The sequence below is a fragment of the Hyposmocoma kahamanoa genome, unplaced genomic scaffold, assembly GCF_003589595.1.
Source record: "Hyposmocoma kahamanoa isolate Upper Pololo Valley unplaced genomic scaffold, ASM358959v1 89, whole genome shotgun sequence".
NCBI classification, from domain to species: domain Eukaryota; kingdom Metazoa; phylum Arthropoda; class Insecta; order Lepidoptera; family Cosmopterigidae; genus Hyposmocoma; species Hyposmocoma kahamanoa.
The window spans coordinates 1,216,586-1,234,442 of NW_020654520.1; the positions used below are offsets into that span (position 1 = coordinate 1,216,586).

Below are 17,857 nucleotides of genomic sequence, written 5' to 3' on the forward strand. Positions count from 1 at the left end.
CGAACTGATCCCCTCTATATTTTGTAACTCCCAACGGATCCCCTCATTTTATTTGTAATTTTACTTGAATTTTTTGTAGAAAAAACATTTATTGAGAAATCATGACCAAATGCTATCTATAATTATCACAAACAATCAAATTTTTTTGGGATAAATCATTAAATTGACAATAATATTACAAATTACAAGTAACAAAAAATTCTTCTTAAATTATTACTTAAAAATCAAAGTTTAATGTTACAATTATAAAAGACAATCAAATTTTTTTGTGACGGGTCTAATGACCTTATGTTGCCGTATTGATATAAATCAATATATTTTCTTGTTGACCGTACCACAGTACTTACCGAGAATAAGCTTATAAGTACCCGGGGTATCAGGTGAGAATAAATTATTAATATTTATTCTTGATCCCCCGCATAGGGGATCCGATGAGAAAAGAAAATAATATAAAATAAAACAGATCCACCAGGGGGTCTTTTTTAAGGGATCATATGGAAATAACCGTTCCGGTGGTAACCGTTCTCGTGATTTCTTTTTAATTGAGAGATCGACGATCCGAATCCCTATGATGGCAATTACCTGTGGCTGTAATGTCTAAGTTATGTACATTTGTGTACTATTAGTAGTATTACCCCTCGAAAAATGCGAAAGATCACATCGTGATGAAACTTGCAGGTTGAAGTCAGTTCATAAACTTTGTAAAGTCCCCAAGTCGCCAATCTTTAATGGTCCAGCATGGCAGATTATAGCCTAAGCTCTCTGTCCTTAGAGGAGACCTGTACTCAACAGTGGGAGGAATAATTTGTTGATATAATAGCTTTTTTTATAATACCAAGTGACGAACAAGTATCCATAACTGTTGCAGTGCCACTCAGAATTTTAAATTGCGCCTGTCAGCCTGAGACATAAGTGGACAAGTCCCATGTGCCTGTAATTTCACCAACACCTTTACCCTTCCAAACCGGAGCTCTACAGCTACTAAAAAGTTAAATAATTAAAATTAATTCTCAGCCTTTATACCAACTTTAAATACTCTAAATTCATTAAAGAATAAGCTTAACTGCATTATTTTTCGTTGTGCCATCGCCTGTAATGATGTTGCTTGAGCCTGTCCAAAAAAGCGAAGAAGAAAAACAATATTATAGAAAGAAGTTGAAGGGATGGTACAATTTTTCACAACAACTACGCCAAAAAAAAAAAAAATATTTTTACTTAATTTCGAGTTTAGACATTCCAGGTAAATGTTTTCCTCCCTTTGTAACTTTGACCAACAAACACGTTACAAAATTCACAAGTTACCGGCTGATGGTAATCCAATAAAGAGCGCAGGTAAGCTTTTAATAAATCTTACGTTACGTTCTTTATTCGTGAGAGAATAATTGCCTTTACTTTATCGAGTTCCAAGGATTTTTTTGGGTTAGATTACTTTTAGGAAATTAAATTATTTCTTCGGATCTAGCTCGCGTAATTTGCTTTTTCAAACAAATCGACGTTTTGGGCCCTTTAGAGGTCCCATGGTCACGTGATTTGACGGCGTGACATGAAACACTAAAATACAGTAGAAGTGCTTAGTTTGTGTGGTACGTGTGCCAATAGTAGGTACGCGAAGTTCCACATACTCAATGTCAGTCCGCCATTTTCGCTTTGTACGTTACGGTCAATTACCTCAAAAAATCGTGAAAATCGTAGAAAAATGCCTTATTTAGCTAGTTTAATATCATCTTTAAATTTTAATTTTTTTGTTAAAAGGAACGAAAGCATAAACCTTATACTGCTGCCATATAGCTGCTTTTTTTGAGAAATAAGTGAACTCGAATTCGTCGTCGTTCAGCTATTGATCGCTAGATGACAGCACATTGATTGAAATGTGAATATATAAAATCAAAACGTCGTAACTTGCAATAGCAGGTATTTAACTTTCAACGATATGCCAACACGGTAATTTTTGAATTATATTAGCAGTCCATAATTTGTTATTTCTTTTTATATTAACTGCATACGACCAATCATTGTATTTCATAGTGTTTCAAACTATGATTGTGTGAGTTTTGACGACAGCGGTTCTGATAGTAATCGAGCGCCCAGTGACTTGACGCGCAAGTTTTCCCCTTTCACGTATATGAATGGCGAATTTGAATTATATTTACTAGGCGAAAACATTTAAATTCCTCTGTAGCGCCATAGCAAATGTGCGCATCGTGTCATATTGGCAACGTTTCGTTTTTGGTTTAGCATTGGTTTTTATTTTGACAGTTAGCGCGATACGAAATATACGCAACGTGTCACATTACCAACGTTTCGTTTGTGGTTTAGTTTTGATTTTTCCTTTGACAATTAGCGCTTTTGGCCCCTAGGACTCGTCCGCGCGCCCGGTACGCTCATCTATATATACTCGATTTGCAATAACAGGCGCGAAACCTAAGAATTAGATTACTTTGTTGATTTGTTTGAAATAGAGCTTTAGAAGGGAATAATCTATTGCTGTCGTGTACTGTAATTATTATAATTAAATTAATTTAATCTTTAACGTTAAAGCTTTTAACCTTATTCCGACTTTATTATGCTTTAGGTAGGCCAATTTTGGAATACGCTTCTGTAATTTGGTCACCATTCTATAATGTTCACTCGCAAAGTGTTGAACGAGTTCAAAAATCATTTTTGAGATCAGTTTGTGTTAGTATCGAGTTCTTAGGTTTTCGCGATTGTTATACATAGGAAATGAAACTATTCCGGATTTAAATCGCGTATATTTGTTTTTTCAAACAAACCGACGTTTCGGGCCCTTTACAGGTCCCTTGGTCACGGTTGACTGAGGTGGTACAGTCTTCAACCAGTTATGTCTAATATTAATGCAAACCACCCTATTTTTTCACTATAGTTACAATAGTTATTAATTAAATACCTTATTTTTAATTTTACAAAGAAAACATTCCAATTTACGCTACATTAAGTTTTACAAATTATTTTATTGAATGAATTTTTATTAAGTTTAATTTATTATTAATTATTAATAGAAATTAGAATAAACTAAAACATATTAATTAGTACTGCAGTCTTATGTCTGTTTGGGATTTTTCATTAGAGGAAATACTGGATCCCAAACTGGTGGTACGGAGAAACCATCTTTCCTGTTGAAATTAGGATGTTTTTTAATTTCAATGGCCTCTCACAGCATCCTGGGCAGATAACGGACTTCTTTTGCAAGGACCTGGGGTTTGTCAAACTTCATTGAATGTGTAGGTTTATCCATGACATGCTCGCAGACTGCAGACTTGTTTACGCGACGGTGTTTGACATCAGCTATATGTTCTTTGACGCGGGTACAAATACTTCGCTTTGTTTCTCCAATATAAGAGAGACCGCACTCACAGTCAAGCTTTTAAACTCCTGCATCCTGTAAGGGGATGTTACATTTCACGGGTCTGAGAAACTGAGAAATCTTCCTCAGGGGCTTGAAATAGGTCTTGATAGATGCACGCCTGAGGACTCTTCCGATCTTGTCTGTAACACCTCTCACGTAAGGTTAAATGGCAGGTCTTCGCTCGACTGTTGGTGGCTTCACACGAGATCTGCGGCATTGGCGTGGAATCCTCAACTTATTCGCATGTATAGGACTTGCTTTATATGCTGAAGTTCCCCCGCCAGATGATTACTGTCGCAGACACCATATGCTCTCTGAAACAAAGAAAGAAATCCTAATAACACCTTAGGCCATACTGTATTTCGAAAGAAAACCCATACAGATAGGTACCTCAATGGTAATTCCCATCACCATCCTAGCCAGTTAGCTACCGTGGGCAAATCTTTGTTTGAAAAAAGTTTGCGGTTTGTTTCAAAAAACAAATATACGCGATTTAAATCCGGAAAAATAGTTTCATTTCTTAGTTTGTGTTAGGTTCGGTTTACTGCGAAGTCTGCAATCGTATGCTAATAGGGTTGAGTACTTTAAGGTACCGTTATTGGTAAAAAGGCGAGATGTTAATGAACTCATTTACTTACATAAAATCATACATTCTATGGTGGATTGTCCCGATCTTTTAAGCCAAATTAATTTTAATGCCAAATTAATGCTGCGCTGTGTGCTGTGTTCACTGTTTTTGGAATATGGTCTAGGCTATCAATGTATCAAACTGTATCTGTTACCATGTGATGATTACATTCTGTTTGAGTACCTTTAAAATAAAATAAAATAAGAAAAAAACTTTAGTGTAAATCATCAGTATTACCCAGCATTGTAGCTTACTTTGAATTCTCCTCTCTTACTAGAACAAGTTAATTATTACTCCATGACTTTGCCGCAAGAAGACGAGATGAGGGTAGTCGTCGACAGTGAAAGAGGGTAGACGCATATATCTTTCCTTAAAGCTGTCACATGCCAGTCACTACGTGGCTTTGCAGAGTGTAATTTCGTTGAAATTCGGAAGAAGTATAACACGAAACTTTTAAGACCAATATTCTTCTTTTAATAGTCGTTAAAAACCAAAAACACAGATCCGCAACAAGCACATCCAAAAATTCGTACGGTCTGCTAGTTCATTCTGTGACCTATACCCCGTTCAACCATTTATTTTACTTTTGATATGTGCATGCCTCCGAAAAAAAATGCAATAATCCTGGACCTTACGTACTGCCACTTATCTATTTCTGCCGCCAAGCAGTAATGTCAGCATTACTGTGTTCCGGTGTTGAAGGGTGAGGGTGCTGGTGAAATTACAGACACAAGGCACTCATCAACTTATGTCTCAGGGTGACGGGCGCAGTGGGAGTGCCCCTTACATCTTTGCTATTTAAAGCTCTGAGTGGCACTGCATCTGTTATTTACAGGCGTGTCGTTTTTCACCAGGCGCACGACTTGTTTGATAAAAAAACAAAACCTATCTGAAATATTTAGTGAACGACAAAGTCATACCGTACCTTTAACTGCCTCCGTGGCCGAACGGTTACCATGCTGGACTGCCATGCAGAGGTCCTGGGTTCGATTCCCAGACTGGGAGAAATATGTGTATGGCCTACATTTATTTCACTCGTGAGTTTGAGTGTTATTTGTGGTTGTCTATGTGGTGTCCATGGCACCCGCGACACAGGGTTTCCCTAGTGCGGGGCTATGTTGAGTGTGTGTGCGTTATTATAATCATAAAGTAACTAACTTCAAAAGTAATTTTTAGATGCCTGTCAAAATGTTAACAAAAAACAATGCCATGTATGAAATTTGCCTGGTGCTAAATATGACAAAAATTTTGCCAGCTTCCCTAAAGTTGACAATTTCGTCATTTTGCAATTAGAAACCTTTACTTAGTGATAATTAAACTTATCCTTTTATATAGATTTTAATTTTATCCTTAATTTATCCTTTTAGTTTGAATCTCTAATCGAATCTATCTCTGTCCTACAGCATGCGACTGCCATCCAGTAGGAGCGAGTGGGAAGACCTGCAACCAGACATCGGGGCAGTGCCCATGCAAGGACGGCGTCACCGGCACCACCTGCAACCGCTGCGCGAAAGGCTACCAGCAGAGTCGAAGCCACATCGCACCCTGCATACGTAAGTCGAAAAGAAAAACTTATTATAAAACAATTTCGAAGTCTGCCTGTCTGTTGATTGACAGATGATTTTCTCCGAAAGTATTTGACATATAAAGTTAACATTTAGAACAATGGTAAAAATTGCTGGCCCAGTCACAGCCGTGCAGAATTAAAAGTTCAACTTCAGTTTTGGGATTTGCTTTTGGGAGTAAAGACAGAGAACGTTATTATTTTCATTTTCAATAGGAAATGAAACCAACATTTCGGACTTCTACATGCCCCATGGTCACGGCTAACTGAGATGGTAACATCATCAATCAATTATATCTAATATTAATGCAAACCACCCAATTTTTCAGTACTGAAAGTTATCTAATCCAATTTCCGCTAAATGTTTTTTGCGAAATTATTTTATTTTAACATTTACTTTTTTATTAAATTAAATTTTACTATTACTAATACAAAAAAAAACGAGTACAAAAAGTATGTTTAAGAAACTGAATAATCTCAGTACAGAGTACTAAAAAAGCCGACCTCAAAAGTACGTGGAATTACGTCTATTTGCTAAGTTTCATTGAAATATCCCCTAGTTCGCCACTATACAGGACTTGATACTGGAGATAATAAAAATAGGTTCTCCCTACGACACTACTCAAAGTATATCGAGGGAAAAACGCCTTGAATTGGAGAAATAGCAAAATCAACTAAATAATTGCTAAAAGTAATTGCTCCTAAATTAAAGTTAGGCGCTATTTATAAAAATGAATCTTCATGCGTGAACAGCCACCCTTAGAGGTGGATGATTTCCTTCAAAATTAAATAGGACCACTATGGAAGTACCCCCTTTCCAACAAAAAAAGAATCATGAAAATCGGTTCACAAATACCGGAGTTATCGCGTAACATACATACAAAAAAAAAAAGAACATACAGTCGAATTGAGAACCTCCTCCTTTTTTGAAGTCGGTTAAAAACACATTTAACACATGAAAAAATAATATATTACTTTTATTTCGTACTTTTTTTATACATAAAGCTACAAGTTCTTATTCAATGATAGAAATAGAACGCATGCTTCCCGATACGATGGAAAAAAGATATTTATACCGTTGTACGCGGATAGGTTCCGAAGCAAAGAATCAAATATGAGATGACCTGAGTGTGGAAAATATGAAAGAGTGATCAACGGCGAAAATGAATTAGTTTTATTTAGGTGCGCATGCTCCATCGTCGACCTCATCGACTTTCCATCATGTGAGATGGCGGTCAAATGTGTAGTTTTTATAAAAAAAAAACTTTATTAATATAATTTTCTACTTATGTGTCAGGTATTCCTCGGGTGGTGACAGCTGTGCAGGCTATAGAAGCGATGGAGGGCGAGCCGGGCCGCGGTAAGTAGTAAGTGGACTTCATGCACTCTCATCCCACAACACCGCATGATTGGTGCTCTATCACGTTCGTCTCTCAACTAGTTACAACTATAATCAGTTGATTATTGTCCAAGAATTTTATTGGCTTCTAAAAAAAAGGAAACAATCAACAAATGAATTCAAATCTCTTTTAGAATGTAAAAAGGTAACAATTTATGTATTCATTCAAGTAAGAACATTGAAATACGTAGAAAAATGATAATGTTTTATAAATTAAGAAACGTGATCGAGCATTTTCTAAAGAGTGGCTGTAAAGTTCTTAACTTGGTCATCGGTTTATTCTTTATAACAAAAACAAAAAACTGATAATGATTCCATTAAAAATGAAAATTTTGTCTAAATACGTACAGCCACTCGTTATTATTATTTGCACATTAAAATATTAATTTCTAGTTGTTTGATTTAATTGATAATTTATTTGTAGGCTTCTTTTCCATCATTACCATATTCACAATCATGTTATCTGTTGAAATGTGCTGGGCAGCGAGGTAACTGTATTTCAATTAAAATAATTTACATTCATTATGTAGCGTTCGTTAATGAAACAGATTCTCGTTTGAATTTGTGTATTATATTATTATAAATTAGTTCATTTGTGAGTTAAATTTACGTTTACGTATTTCCGTTTTGCAATCTCATTAAGATTGTTTCAATACAGTTTGCTTTTAATTACGAGTTATTAAGGTTCAATTTGTTTAAATGTATTTACTTATTTATTTATGAAATTTCGCTAATTTATTTCTAATGGTAGGTCAATTGCTTTTGCAATGTGTAACAAAAGGTTTAGCCAAATTCCCACAAAAAAGTATATGCAAAAAATGTTTAAAAAATTTACGACAAAAACATTAGCTACGCAATTTGCGCATTAGAGAGGGAACTGGTGGGAATTACACTCAAAGACCGCAAAACAAATACGTGTCTCAGACAGGAAAGCCGAGTCTCAGATGACACCAAATGCGTAACGAACCGGCGGTCCTCGGATGGCGACCGTGAGGATAAAAACGCCCCAGAAGGAGACCGCAGATGCGTTGGAAGGATGACATAAAGGAATTAGCGGGATTGAATTGGATACAGGTGGCACAGAACCAAGAGTAGTGGCAAAAACTGATGGAGGCCTACACCGATTTGATTGAGAATGGCTAGAAAGAACAAGAGAAAGGATTTCTCAACTTAAGTCTCCGAGTGACGGGCGCAATGCATGGCCTCTCGGATCTTCACGATTTAAAGCTCTGAGTGACACAGCAACTTGGACAGACAATAATCTCAGTACAGAGTACTAAAAAAACCGACCTCAAAAGTACGTGGAATTACGTCTATTTGCTAAGTTTCATTGACATATCCCCTAGTTCGCCACTATACACGACTTGATACTGGAGATAATAAAAATAGGTTCTCACTACGACACTACTCAAAGTATATCGAGAGAAAAACGCCTTGATTTGGAGAAATAGCAAAATCAACTAAATAATTGCTAAAAGTCGTTGCTCCTAAATTAAAGTTAGGCGCTATTTATAAAAATGAATCTTCATGCAAGAACAGCCACCCTTTGATGATTTTCTTCAAAATGAAATGGGACCACTATGGAAATACCCCCTTTCCAACAAAAAAGAATCATGAAAATCGGTTTACAAATACCGGAGTTATCGCGTAACATACATACAAAAAAAAGAACATACAGTCGAATTGAGAACCTCCTCCTTTTTTGAAGTCGGTTAAAAAGACATGAAAGTCATAAAAATAATACGAAGTACATGAAACGAATAATGTATATGTAAAGTTTTATAACTGTCCTATTTATGAGTCGACACTACCTCATATGGCTTTTGTTGATTCGGCATAACAGTGTTGAATCAATCATTTTGAAAAGGATATATAGTAAAATTGAGGATATGCACTTATTACTATTATATGGTGTGAAAACAAAATTTCCCTAAAATTCACCTAAAAATTTTCACGATAGGAAAAAAATTGATAACCATTGTATTGAACAGGTACTTTACGTACACCAATTTTTAGTATACATTTCTCATTTGGATTTAATTACGTTTGTAAAAAAATCTGTGTCCCTGTCGCTCGACCCGCGCAATAGAACCGATTCATCAATATTTTTGATCGTAGAATTTTTAAACCTCTTTTCTGAAAACTTGTCAGTTTGCTGATGTGACATTATTAGATCAAGGGTGTGATTTTTTTCGCGAATTCGATAATAGTTTTTTGCTTAAGTTATTTGTTATCAAAATACAAAATAAATTAACAGTAACAATGTTTTTATCGATTACCTGCGAGACAGGCTTTGCCTAGTGCAGGAATCATAGGAAATTCTCTGTACGCGATATACGCTACAATTGAGTTGTGTTACCTGGTTCTTTGTCGTAACTAAATTGTAATGTACCTGCACAAGTTCATTTGTAAAATAAATTATTTTGTATTTTGTATCACGATATTAGTATGTCTGAAACTTATGTTACACCTTGTAAAGCTCTACAGAACACATTTAGTTGTGAAATTGTTTGTATGACTCTAATCTCGTCTTCAACTTAAATGCCATTGGATACGTATATAGGGCTATACTTAAAATACTAATAACCTCTAGAACTATATTGTTAATATCATAAATAACCATTTTTTCCATGACTTTTTACAAAACGTATATCAATCAATAACAAATAATATCATCAAAAAGCGACATCAACTTTAGCTTTTGGCACCTGAAAAGGTACCGGCTGCGGTGAGAAGGTTCTAAGATCTCTCACTAGATGTCACTAGCGGTGCTGAATGCCGAAAAATCCAGTACAAAGATCTATAACAGAAACACTGGAGAATTTAGACAACTCGATAACTTGACCAGTAGCTTAACTACGGTACAGCGTGGAACCCACAAAGGTTCAAGTCCCATCGGGTTGAAGATAAAATTTTTCTGTGTGTTCGATCTTTGTATAAATAATAATCATTATAAAACTAGTGGACTTAGTTCATAACAAAAATGTCAATAATAAAAATAAACTTTCAATTTTTTTTATGTACTATCTGACACATTTTAAATCTGTATTTCATTGTAAGGCTAGGGTCGAAACACAAAAGTGCGATGGGACGTCGCATTGCAAAATCTACGTGCACACACGACGGCTTGCAAGAATTTGCGAATTGCTTATTTGTGTTTTTTTCCTGTACTTTCTTATCTATGCAACACTCTTTTTACGCTTCATGTCGCTACGTAGTCTGAAAAATAGGTTCAGTATGATTGACGATTGTCAAAGGAATGGTTACCCGAAACGTAGCAGTGAGATGCTTGCCACACGAAATCGCATCGAAGCAATTCGCAGTTTTGTTTTTCGATGGTTTCGACCCTAAGGTAAAATCAAACTTGCGAGCATCCTAGCAGACACGACCCCCACCCTGGGCAGAGTTATCACCACAGAACAATAAATACAGTTAAAGTGCTAAGTTTGCATATCACGCATGCGAATAGTTCGCGGAGATCCGCAAACTTGAAGTCAGTCCGCCAATTTCGCTTTGTAAGTTATGGTCGTGTCAATTATCTCGCGCAAAACCATGAAAATCGCAGCAAAATGAATTTTTCGCTAGTAGTGCAAAAATTATCATGATTAAGTTTTATTTTATTTAATTTTAATAAATTTTCCGCCGATCTTAATCATTGTTTTGTTAGAAGTAACGGTCCAAGTAACGAAAATAAAACCTTATGCCGCTGCAATATGGTCGCTTCGTTTTTGGAGAACTAAATAAACATCTTGATTTCGTTATTGTTCAGTTATTAATCGCTAGATGACAGGACATTACGTCGTAACTTGCAAAAATAGGTATTGATGTTATTGAACTTTCAACGGTATGCCAACCGATTAAAATTTTAATTATACGAACAAAGGATTTCTTATTTATTTTTAAATAGGAACCACGACCAATCATTATAAAGATATGTGTGAGTTTTGACAACAGCGGTTCTGACAGTAATCGAGGCTTATCTACTATGCATATAGCACTTCTATTGTTTTTTTCTTCTTCCGCGGTTATCACGTTTTTAACGTTCTGTATAAATATTTTTATTTTTGTACGAAAGTAAACTTGATGAATTGTTTAAGTCATGGAACTAAAGTTGTTGTTTATGATTCTAGTAATATAGTCCAGATTGCTTTACAAATAATTCTGCATAAATATCTTCGTTAATTAACAGATTTGAATCTTAGTTACAGTTAATTATAATCTTTAATTTTAAATAACACTTTCTAATGTTTTGATGATGATTGTTTGTGATATCCACTCACTAACTTAATATTCTATTACATTATTTGCCATTAATTACTATTAAAAAAATCAAACTGGATAGTGCGTTTTTATACGTGCATATTGCAACGCGACTACCATAAATATTCTACGAAACATTCATTTTAAATCGCGTCGCATGTGTAGTTGTCGTCCGTCGCATCACAGAGTTATCGCGTGTCTAAAAACGCACTTCGAATCGTTAGAACACCCACCTGACGCATAATGTTTCCGTGCAGCAGCGGATCAGTGCGGCCGGTGCCGCGCGGGCGCACGCACTCTAAACCTCCACAAGTACTGCAGCCGAGACTACGGTAATAATGCACTTTTTATATTCTGTAATTCTACAATCATATATTAACTGACCTATTTCTCTTCAGGTAAAATTAAGACAAATGCATTACTTAAATCTTATAAAATTTTTGTTAAATGATAAAATATTTAACGAAAATTTTGGTGGACAAAAAATTGGTGTAATTACAGGCACATGGGACTTGTCAACTCATGTCCCCCCTGTAGTGCCCCTCAGATCTTTGCAATTTAAAGCTCTGAGTAGCACTGTAACTGTTAAGAACAGGCGTGTAGCTTATCATCAGGTGCACAACATGTTCGTCCCGTCGTTTAATGTTATAAAAAAAAATCATTTTCTCTTTTGACATGTTTATAGTTTTTACACAAGCGCACAACATTGTAGAATACAAATATATTATAAAGTAAAATTAATAGTAAAACAAATAACATCAATAGCCATGACAAACAGCTTCTTTACAAATAATGTAAATTTAAGCTAACAGCGCAAAAGTGGTGTAACCATACGTATATTTTTTTCTACATTATTAATTTAAATGATAAGTACTAAAGTAATTATACACTTTTGTTTCTAATATCGCCTCCAGTGCAACGGAACAAGATCCGTCAATGTGCACCTGTCTGTACATAATTATTTAATATATTTGAATGCATGTAATTATGACATAAATAAATATTTATTACACATCCAAATATAAAATAAATATGTAGGTACTTTAGTACCATTTAAAGTGATATTACCGAAAAAGAAAATAAAATGTGGGTTACACCATCATTGCTCTGATAGCCTCAATCAGAAATTGTGTGTGCTGTATGAAGCCAAATAAGGAAGTTTGCCCTCTCTATTTATTTTATATGTCGTCTTCTGTTCTTTGATACTAATGGAATTGCCTCGTTTCAGTCATAATGGGCAAGGTGGTAGGTCGCGAGGCGGGCACCGGCGGCGAATGGATGCGGCTGACGCTGAGCGTGCAAGCCGTGTACAAGCGCGCGCCGCGCAGCCGTCTGCGCAGAGGCACCACGCAGCTCTTCGTGCGCGCGCACGACCTCGCCTGCAAGTGCCCTAAGATGAAGCTCAACAAGTGAGTGAAACAGAGTGTTCACTAGGCACGTTTGTGCTCGCATCTTGACCTACATGATTTATTGCAATTACAGGACGCTCTTGGAACAACATAATAATAATAATGCACCTACTCATAGCCCCGCTCTAGGAAAAACCCTGTATCGCGGGTGCCATGGACACACTCATAGACAAGCACAAATTACATCCAAACTCACGAGAGAAACAAATATAGGTCATACAAATGTATATATTGTATATGTAACCATTCGGTCACGGAGGCTATTAATTATAATACTAAAATCGAACAAACACAAAGAAAACTACAATCTGACTGGACTTGAACCAGTGTCTAACTGAGCTATAGACCGAATGACCAGATCTTACAAATTTCTCTGTATAATTGCTGTGGATCTTTGTTTTTAGACGGCTTTTTGTGGCGTCGTTCGAAACTTTCAAAAATTTCAAACATGTAATCGCGCACGATCACGCTCCTGATCACGCGCAATAGAGTGACTGTGTAATGTGTTTATACAGTTTGTGGACTAATGCATGTCGGTATGTCTGTGGTCGTCGACAAAACTGTACAGGAATGAACTTAATAAGGAAGGGCAAGACGAACACCAGCGCCCCTTGGTGCGTACCTATCACCCTAAGTACCGTAACAGGCCCTAGCCCTAACCGTATAAGTGTGCTAAACAAATGCGGGATATCTGCGCCGTGAGACCTAAGGCATCACACTGACGGAGAGAAGGAAATAAGGGTGTACTGGGGTGGCTTTTCTTATTTCCAGTCTCACAGACTCACAAGACGATCTACTGACGGCTAAAGGTGTCTTGGCCACAGTGAGAGGAAGCTAGAAGGAGATAAATTAGACTCGACTGCTGTTTGTGTTGCTATATACTAACAATCAAAAGCAACAACTTTTGTTCCATGACTTTTTACAAAACATAATATATTTACCAAATATAATAAACTTTTAAGTTTTTGTTGTACTATCTGACAATTTTTAAATCTGTATTTGATAGTTAGTTACGTTCAAAAGTGCAATCCTCTTTTGGCTCCGCGACGATTCCTACTCCCGTCTTGCATAGAGTTATTGCCGTTTAGAGCAATCTATATTTTTAAATATATTTATTTTTGTATGAAAGTAAAAAACTAGGATGGCGACATTCCGTGTACAGGGTTTAACAAATTTCTCAACTTCCCAGGTCGTACCTAATCCTAGGAGTGGAAAAAGAGGGATCATCGGCCGGGCTTCCAGGCTTAACAGTAGGGGACAAGACCTTGCTCCTGGAGTGGCGTGACGACTGGCACCGACGCATTCGTCGCCTCCAGCGCCGCGCCATCAACTGCCATTAGCTCACGCAGAAAAAAAAACAACCAACCGAACCGTGCGAACAGCCAATGTTAAGAAAGCAACAAAAACCTGTGGGAATATTTTCACGGGTCGATACGTGTTCTTGTTATAATGATCTTAAAATTATTCCGTCTTGTTCCGTGAAAATGTAAGTAGATTAACTATAACTGCCAATATACCGTGCTGTACTATCTTTATAATGAATTACAATAATGCCTAGTCGGGTTTTAGGGGTAACGTATTGTTCGGATAAATTTATTATATTTCGAACGCTATTGTAACTCAGAAAGATATTTATCATTCTACATCGTACAATTATTATAATAGTCGATTAAATTTTGAATTTATTCTGAAAGATAAAAAATAAAGAATGTGTAAGTTTCTGCTTATAACTTTCATTTTATTAAATTTGGATAAACCTAAATAAACACCTAAATAAAACCTAAATTAAAAACCTTTATATGATAAATATCTTTTGGAGTTGTTAAATGGTATTAAGATAGTCAATGTCCATCCGTGTATCATCGATTATATGCCAAAAAACTCAGTTCTCCCTAGGATTTCGTTGTCGTGTAAATTATCGAAAATTATTTATTTAAAAACATATTTTATATTATCTAAGACTAATGATGCTTCGTTCCATTTCTTGCATTTTTGTATAATTGTTATTTTATATTGAACATGCATGTTAACGTTGTTTTTAAGTACAACTTGTTGTGAATTAAATGATACCATTTGTCAAAAAAGTATCGCTGTAGTCAATTTCTCGAAAACCATTTTGCAGGAATATTTCAAAAATGACAACACACAAAATTTCTTTTTTCACAAATGTCAATCACTAGAGTTCGCAATTGTACAAGTTAGTTTTAAGTCACGCGTCGAATGGTTCATCCAAACGTAGTCACAATGGTTTAAAGTACCTCATTTAATTAATTATAATAAACTTACATGTATAAGTTAATTTAATGTGTACAGATTGTTACAAAAACAGTGTGTTCTTAAAAACATTTTTGTAACATAATGTACAAATAAATTTAATTTTATTTTCGTTTTTTTTTCATAAAATTACTAAATTTGTTTGATCAGAGTTCATTTCATATCATGTAATAATTTGAAAAATTAATTATAAATTTTTAATAATTTGAGATATAACTTTATAAATTAATTTAAGTAGGTAAGTTATGTTACTCTTGCCAAAGTATTCTTTTTTTTTTCATTTTGTACATAGTACTTTTTTTCCATTTTTTATTAGCTCGATTATACATGCCTTTTTAATTAAATCAATTTGACAACACCAAATTAGTTGCTTTCTTTTTAATCGATTTGAACTCAAACAGGGGACAGCATTAATTTAGTGTTGCCAAATGAGTTTAAACAGAATTAACATCCATTAAAGTTTCAAATACAACATAATGTTGCCTAAGTAAAGGTATGTACAGTATTACTAGCTTTACTAAGTTAATTTAATTAATATAAGTCTCTTATGGTTTAAAAAAAGCTTTGTAAAGTTTTTAAAAAATTCTAAAAATATATTTTTGAATCCATCGCTTTGAAACAACCTTCCGTATTTGCTACATAAAAGCATACCGCACAGTCGGAAAGAATTTCTATGGAACCTAAATTGAATAGACTGCAATATATCCTTAGATATACTAAATAATGACATCAGAAATTGAAAGCACAGTACCATGCAGGAAAAAGTCTGACAAAGAGAGACCTCCATCAAAGTAATCATTTACAATTGAGCTGTCAAAATTATTTATGCTATCGGCTTCGGGTACAGTTACGAACACAATGCATAAATCATACCGATGCACGATACAACAATTCAAAATGATCGGTTGCGGTATTTCGCAATTTTACCGTAAATATGATATCTTTTTTATACAAGACAGTCTTACCGTAGATTTTTTGTATGTATCGTGGATTTCTTTATTAAAAAAAAAAACTTTTTTTAAACCAAAAGAGACGAAGTCTAGAATTCTAGATATCGTATTTAAAAAAAAAACAATTTAGGGTTTCGCTTGGTCGTACTACGGATTGTATAAAGTGTATTTTATTTGTAGTTTGGTATTACCCTGTTTCTAGCTATGCATATCTTTAGATTTCGTAATAATCGCTAAGTGTATATACGGCCGCCATTTTGTTGTCGTGTTTCATAAATTGCATAATTATTGTCACAATGACTTTTGACAATATGCATCGATAATGCAAAATAGGTTATAAAATATAACCTAATTGTCACAAATATTAATAACAATGGCACAATATTAATCAGTAATAACAAAATGGCGACCAAGCGCACATGAAAAAATTATAATAATAATACTAATAATGTCTGATCGTATTTGTATAGATATAGTCTGTTTGTATTTCTACTGGTTGCCGGTCGTACTATGAAGGTTTTATACTATCTATAAACATTTACAGGCCTATTATAACGTCCTATAAATAACGTGAGCAAAATGCAATACTTGTTAGTGCGCACTGAAAAATAGAGCAGGGTTGTATGTTACTTAATTTTTTTTCGATATTTATTATTATTGCGATAAAGTTCATAATAAGGGTAGAGAAAGCTCTACGATCACAAAATGGCCTGTTCTGTTTTTTTATCGAATAATGGCCGCAGAAACATTTAGTTCCACTCTTGTCGTTCCTTTATCCGGTTACTAGGAAATCGGGAACACTCACAGTTGGTGGTATTCATTCGCAAGAAGCTCCTTGCTTCTGTTTTCTTAATACATACGGCAAAGAAATGGAATAAACCAGTGTTTCCTGTAACTACAATTTAGGGCTATTCAAGGCTTGCGTCTGTCCATAACAAATACAGTGCCGCTCAGAGCTTTAAATAGCAAAGATCCTGAGACTACTAGAGACTCATAAAAAAGAAAACATTTTTGAAATCAACTGTTCTAAATAGAACGAAACAAAAATTTAATTTCGATTTCGTTCATTCGTTCATTCATATATTTTTAATAAAACACGGCGAAGGATATTTCTGTTCTTTTTTAAATATAGCTGCGAACTAATTCAACAAAAAGGCGTCCCTAAAAATACCCTTATCTGAAACCGTCACCAAGATTTACGAAGCGATCTTAATTAAAAATGATGGTAAAAAGTACATATAATAAGGGACTCTATTAAGCTGAAATTTATGGTGATAATTAACAACGCGGCCTATAAACGTCAAAGACAATTATGAACACAATGTTGTACCAATATCGTTATTCCATTCGAACAAGTCTTGGATACCCATATTACGTTATTTTAATAACCACTATTTCGAAAAACTGTTATATTTTGATCTATTGATAGTTGTATAATGTAGCTGAGAAATACGTCGATAACATAAATAACAGTGTTGCAACGTATATTCGGTTGTTAGTTGGAATTCAGCTTATTCGGTCTGTTTTTTGCTATTCAGCAAAATACCGAACACTGAAATAAGTAAATTATCATGTAAATTTCATTATCATTTACTTTAAAATATAACCAAAATAAAACTACATTGTAAGTTTGAAAAGGTGCATTGTTTTGCTTTTTTATCGAAAAGATTAATGGAAATGTAACATAACTAAGTTACCTCTCTGTGAGATCAAAAAAGGCTACCTACTTTTTATGTAGCTTACTCATGACTAAATAAACGCAAACAAAATCCACCAACTAGTTTGTATTTGCAAAGCAAAATAAAAGTTTTTGAAAGTTAAACAATTTCTTTCTTCATTCAAGTCATAAAATAAATTAAAATCAGGTCGAATAGTTTGGCCGAACATTCGGTTATTCGTTCACACTCCATGCCGAACATGCTACTCGTTGCAACACTAATGAATAACATAAAAAAAAAATTCTCCTCACGAAGTCGACTTGAATTTAGTTACCTTACTTCACGATAAAC

At 34.9% G+C, this 17,857-nt stretch overlaps 1 protein-coding gene across 2 annotated transcripts in view; it reads left to right on the top strand.

The window, feature by feature from the left end:
• LOC113236098 (netrin-B-like) overlaps window positions 1-14,392 on the top strand; it is a 236,702-nt gene extending 222,310 nt beyond the window's left edge. Inside the window, exons 3-7 of one of the 2 annotated variants that reach the window (XM_026472085.1) lie at window positions 5,396-5,545; window positions 6,854-6,916; window positions 11,473-11,547; window positions 12,444-12,624; window positions 13,814-14,392. In XM_026472085.1, coding sequence (XP_026327870.1) covers window positions 5,396-5,545; window positions 6,854-6,916; window positions 11,473-11,547; window positions 12,444-12,624; window positions 13,814-13,964 — 620 coding nt within the window. In that variant the 3' untranslated portion in view covers window positions 13,965-14,392. Of the gene's footprint in view, window positions 1-5,395; window positions 5,546-6,853; window positions 6,924-11,472; window positions 11,548-12,443; window positions 12,625-13,813 lie in introns of both variants that reach the window. The other variant, XM_026472086.1, reaches the window with a different exon arrangement.
• Window positions 14,393-17,857: the final 3,465 nt, after the last annotated feature.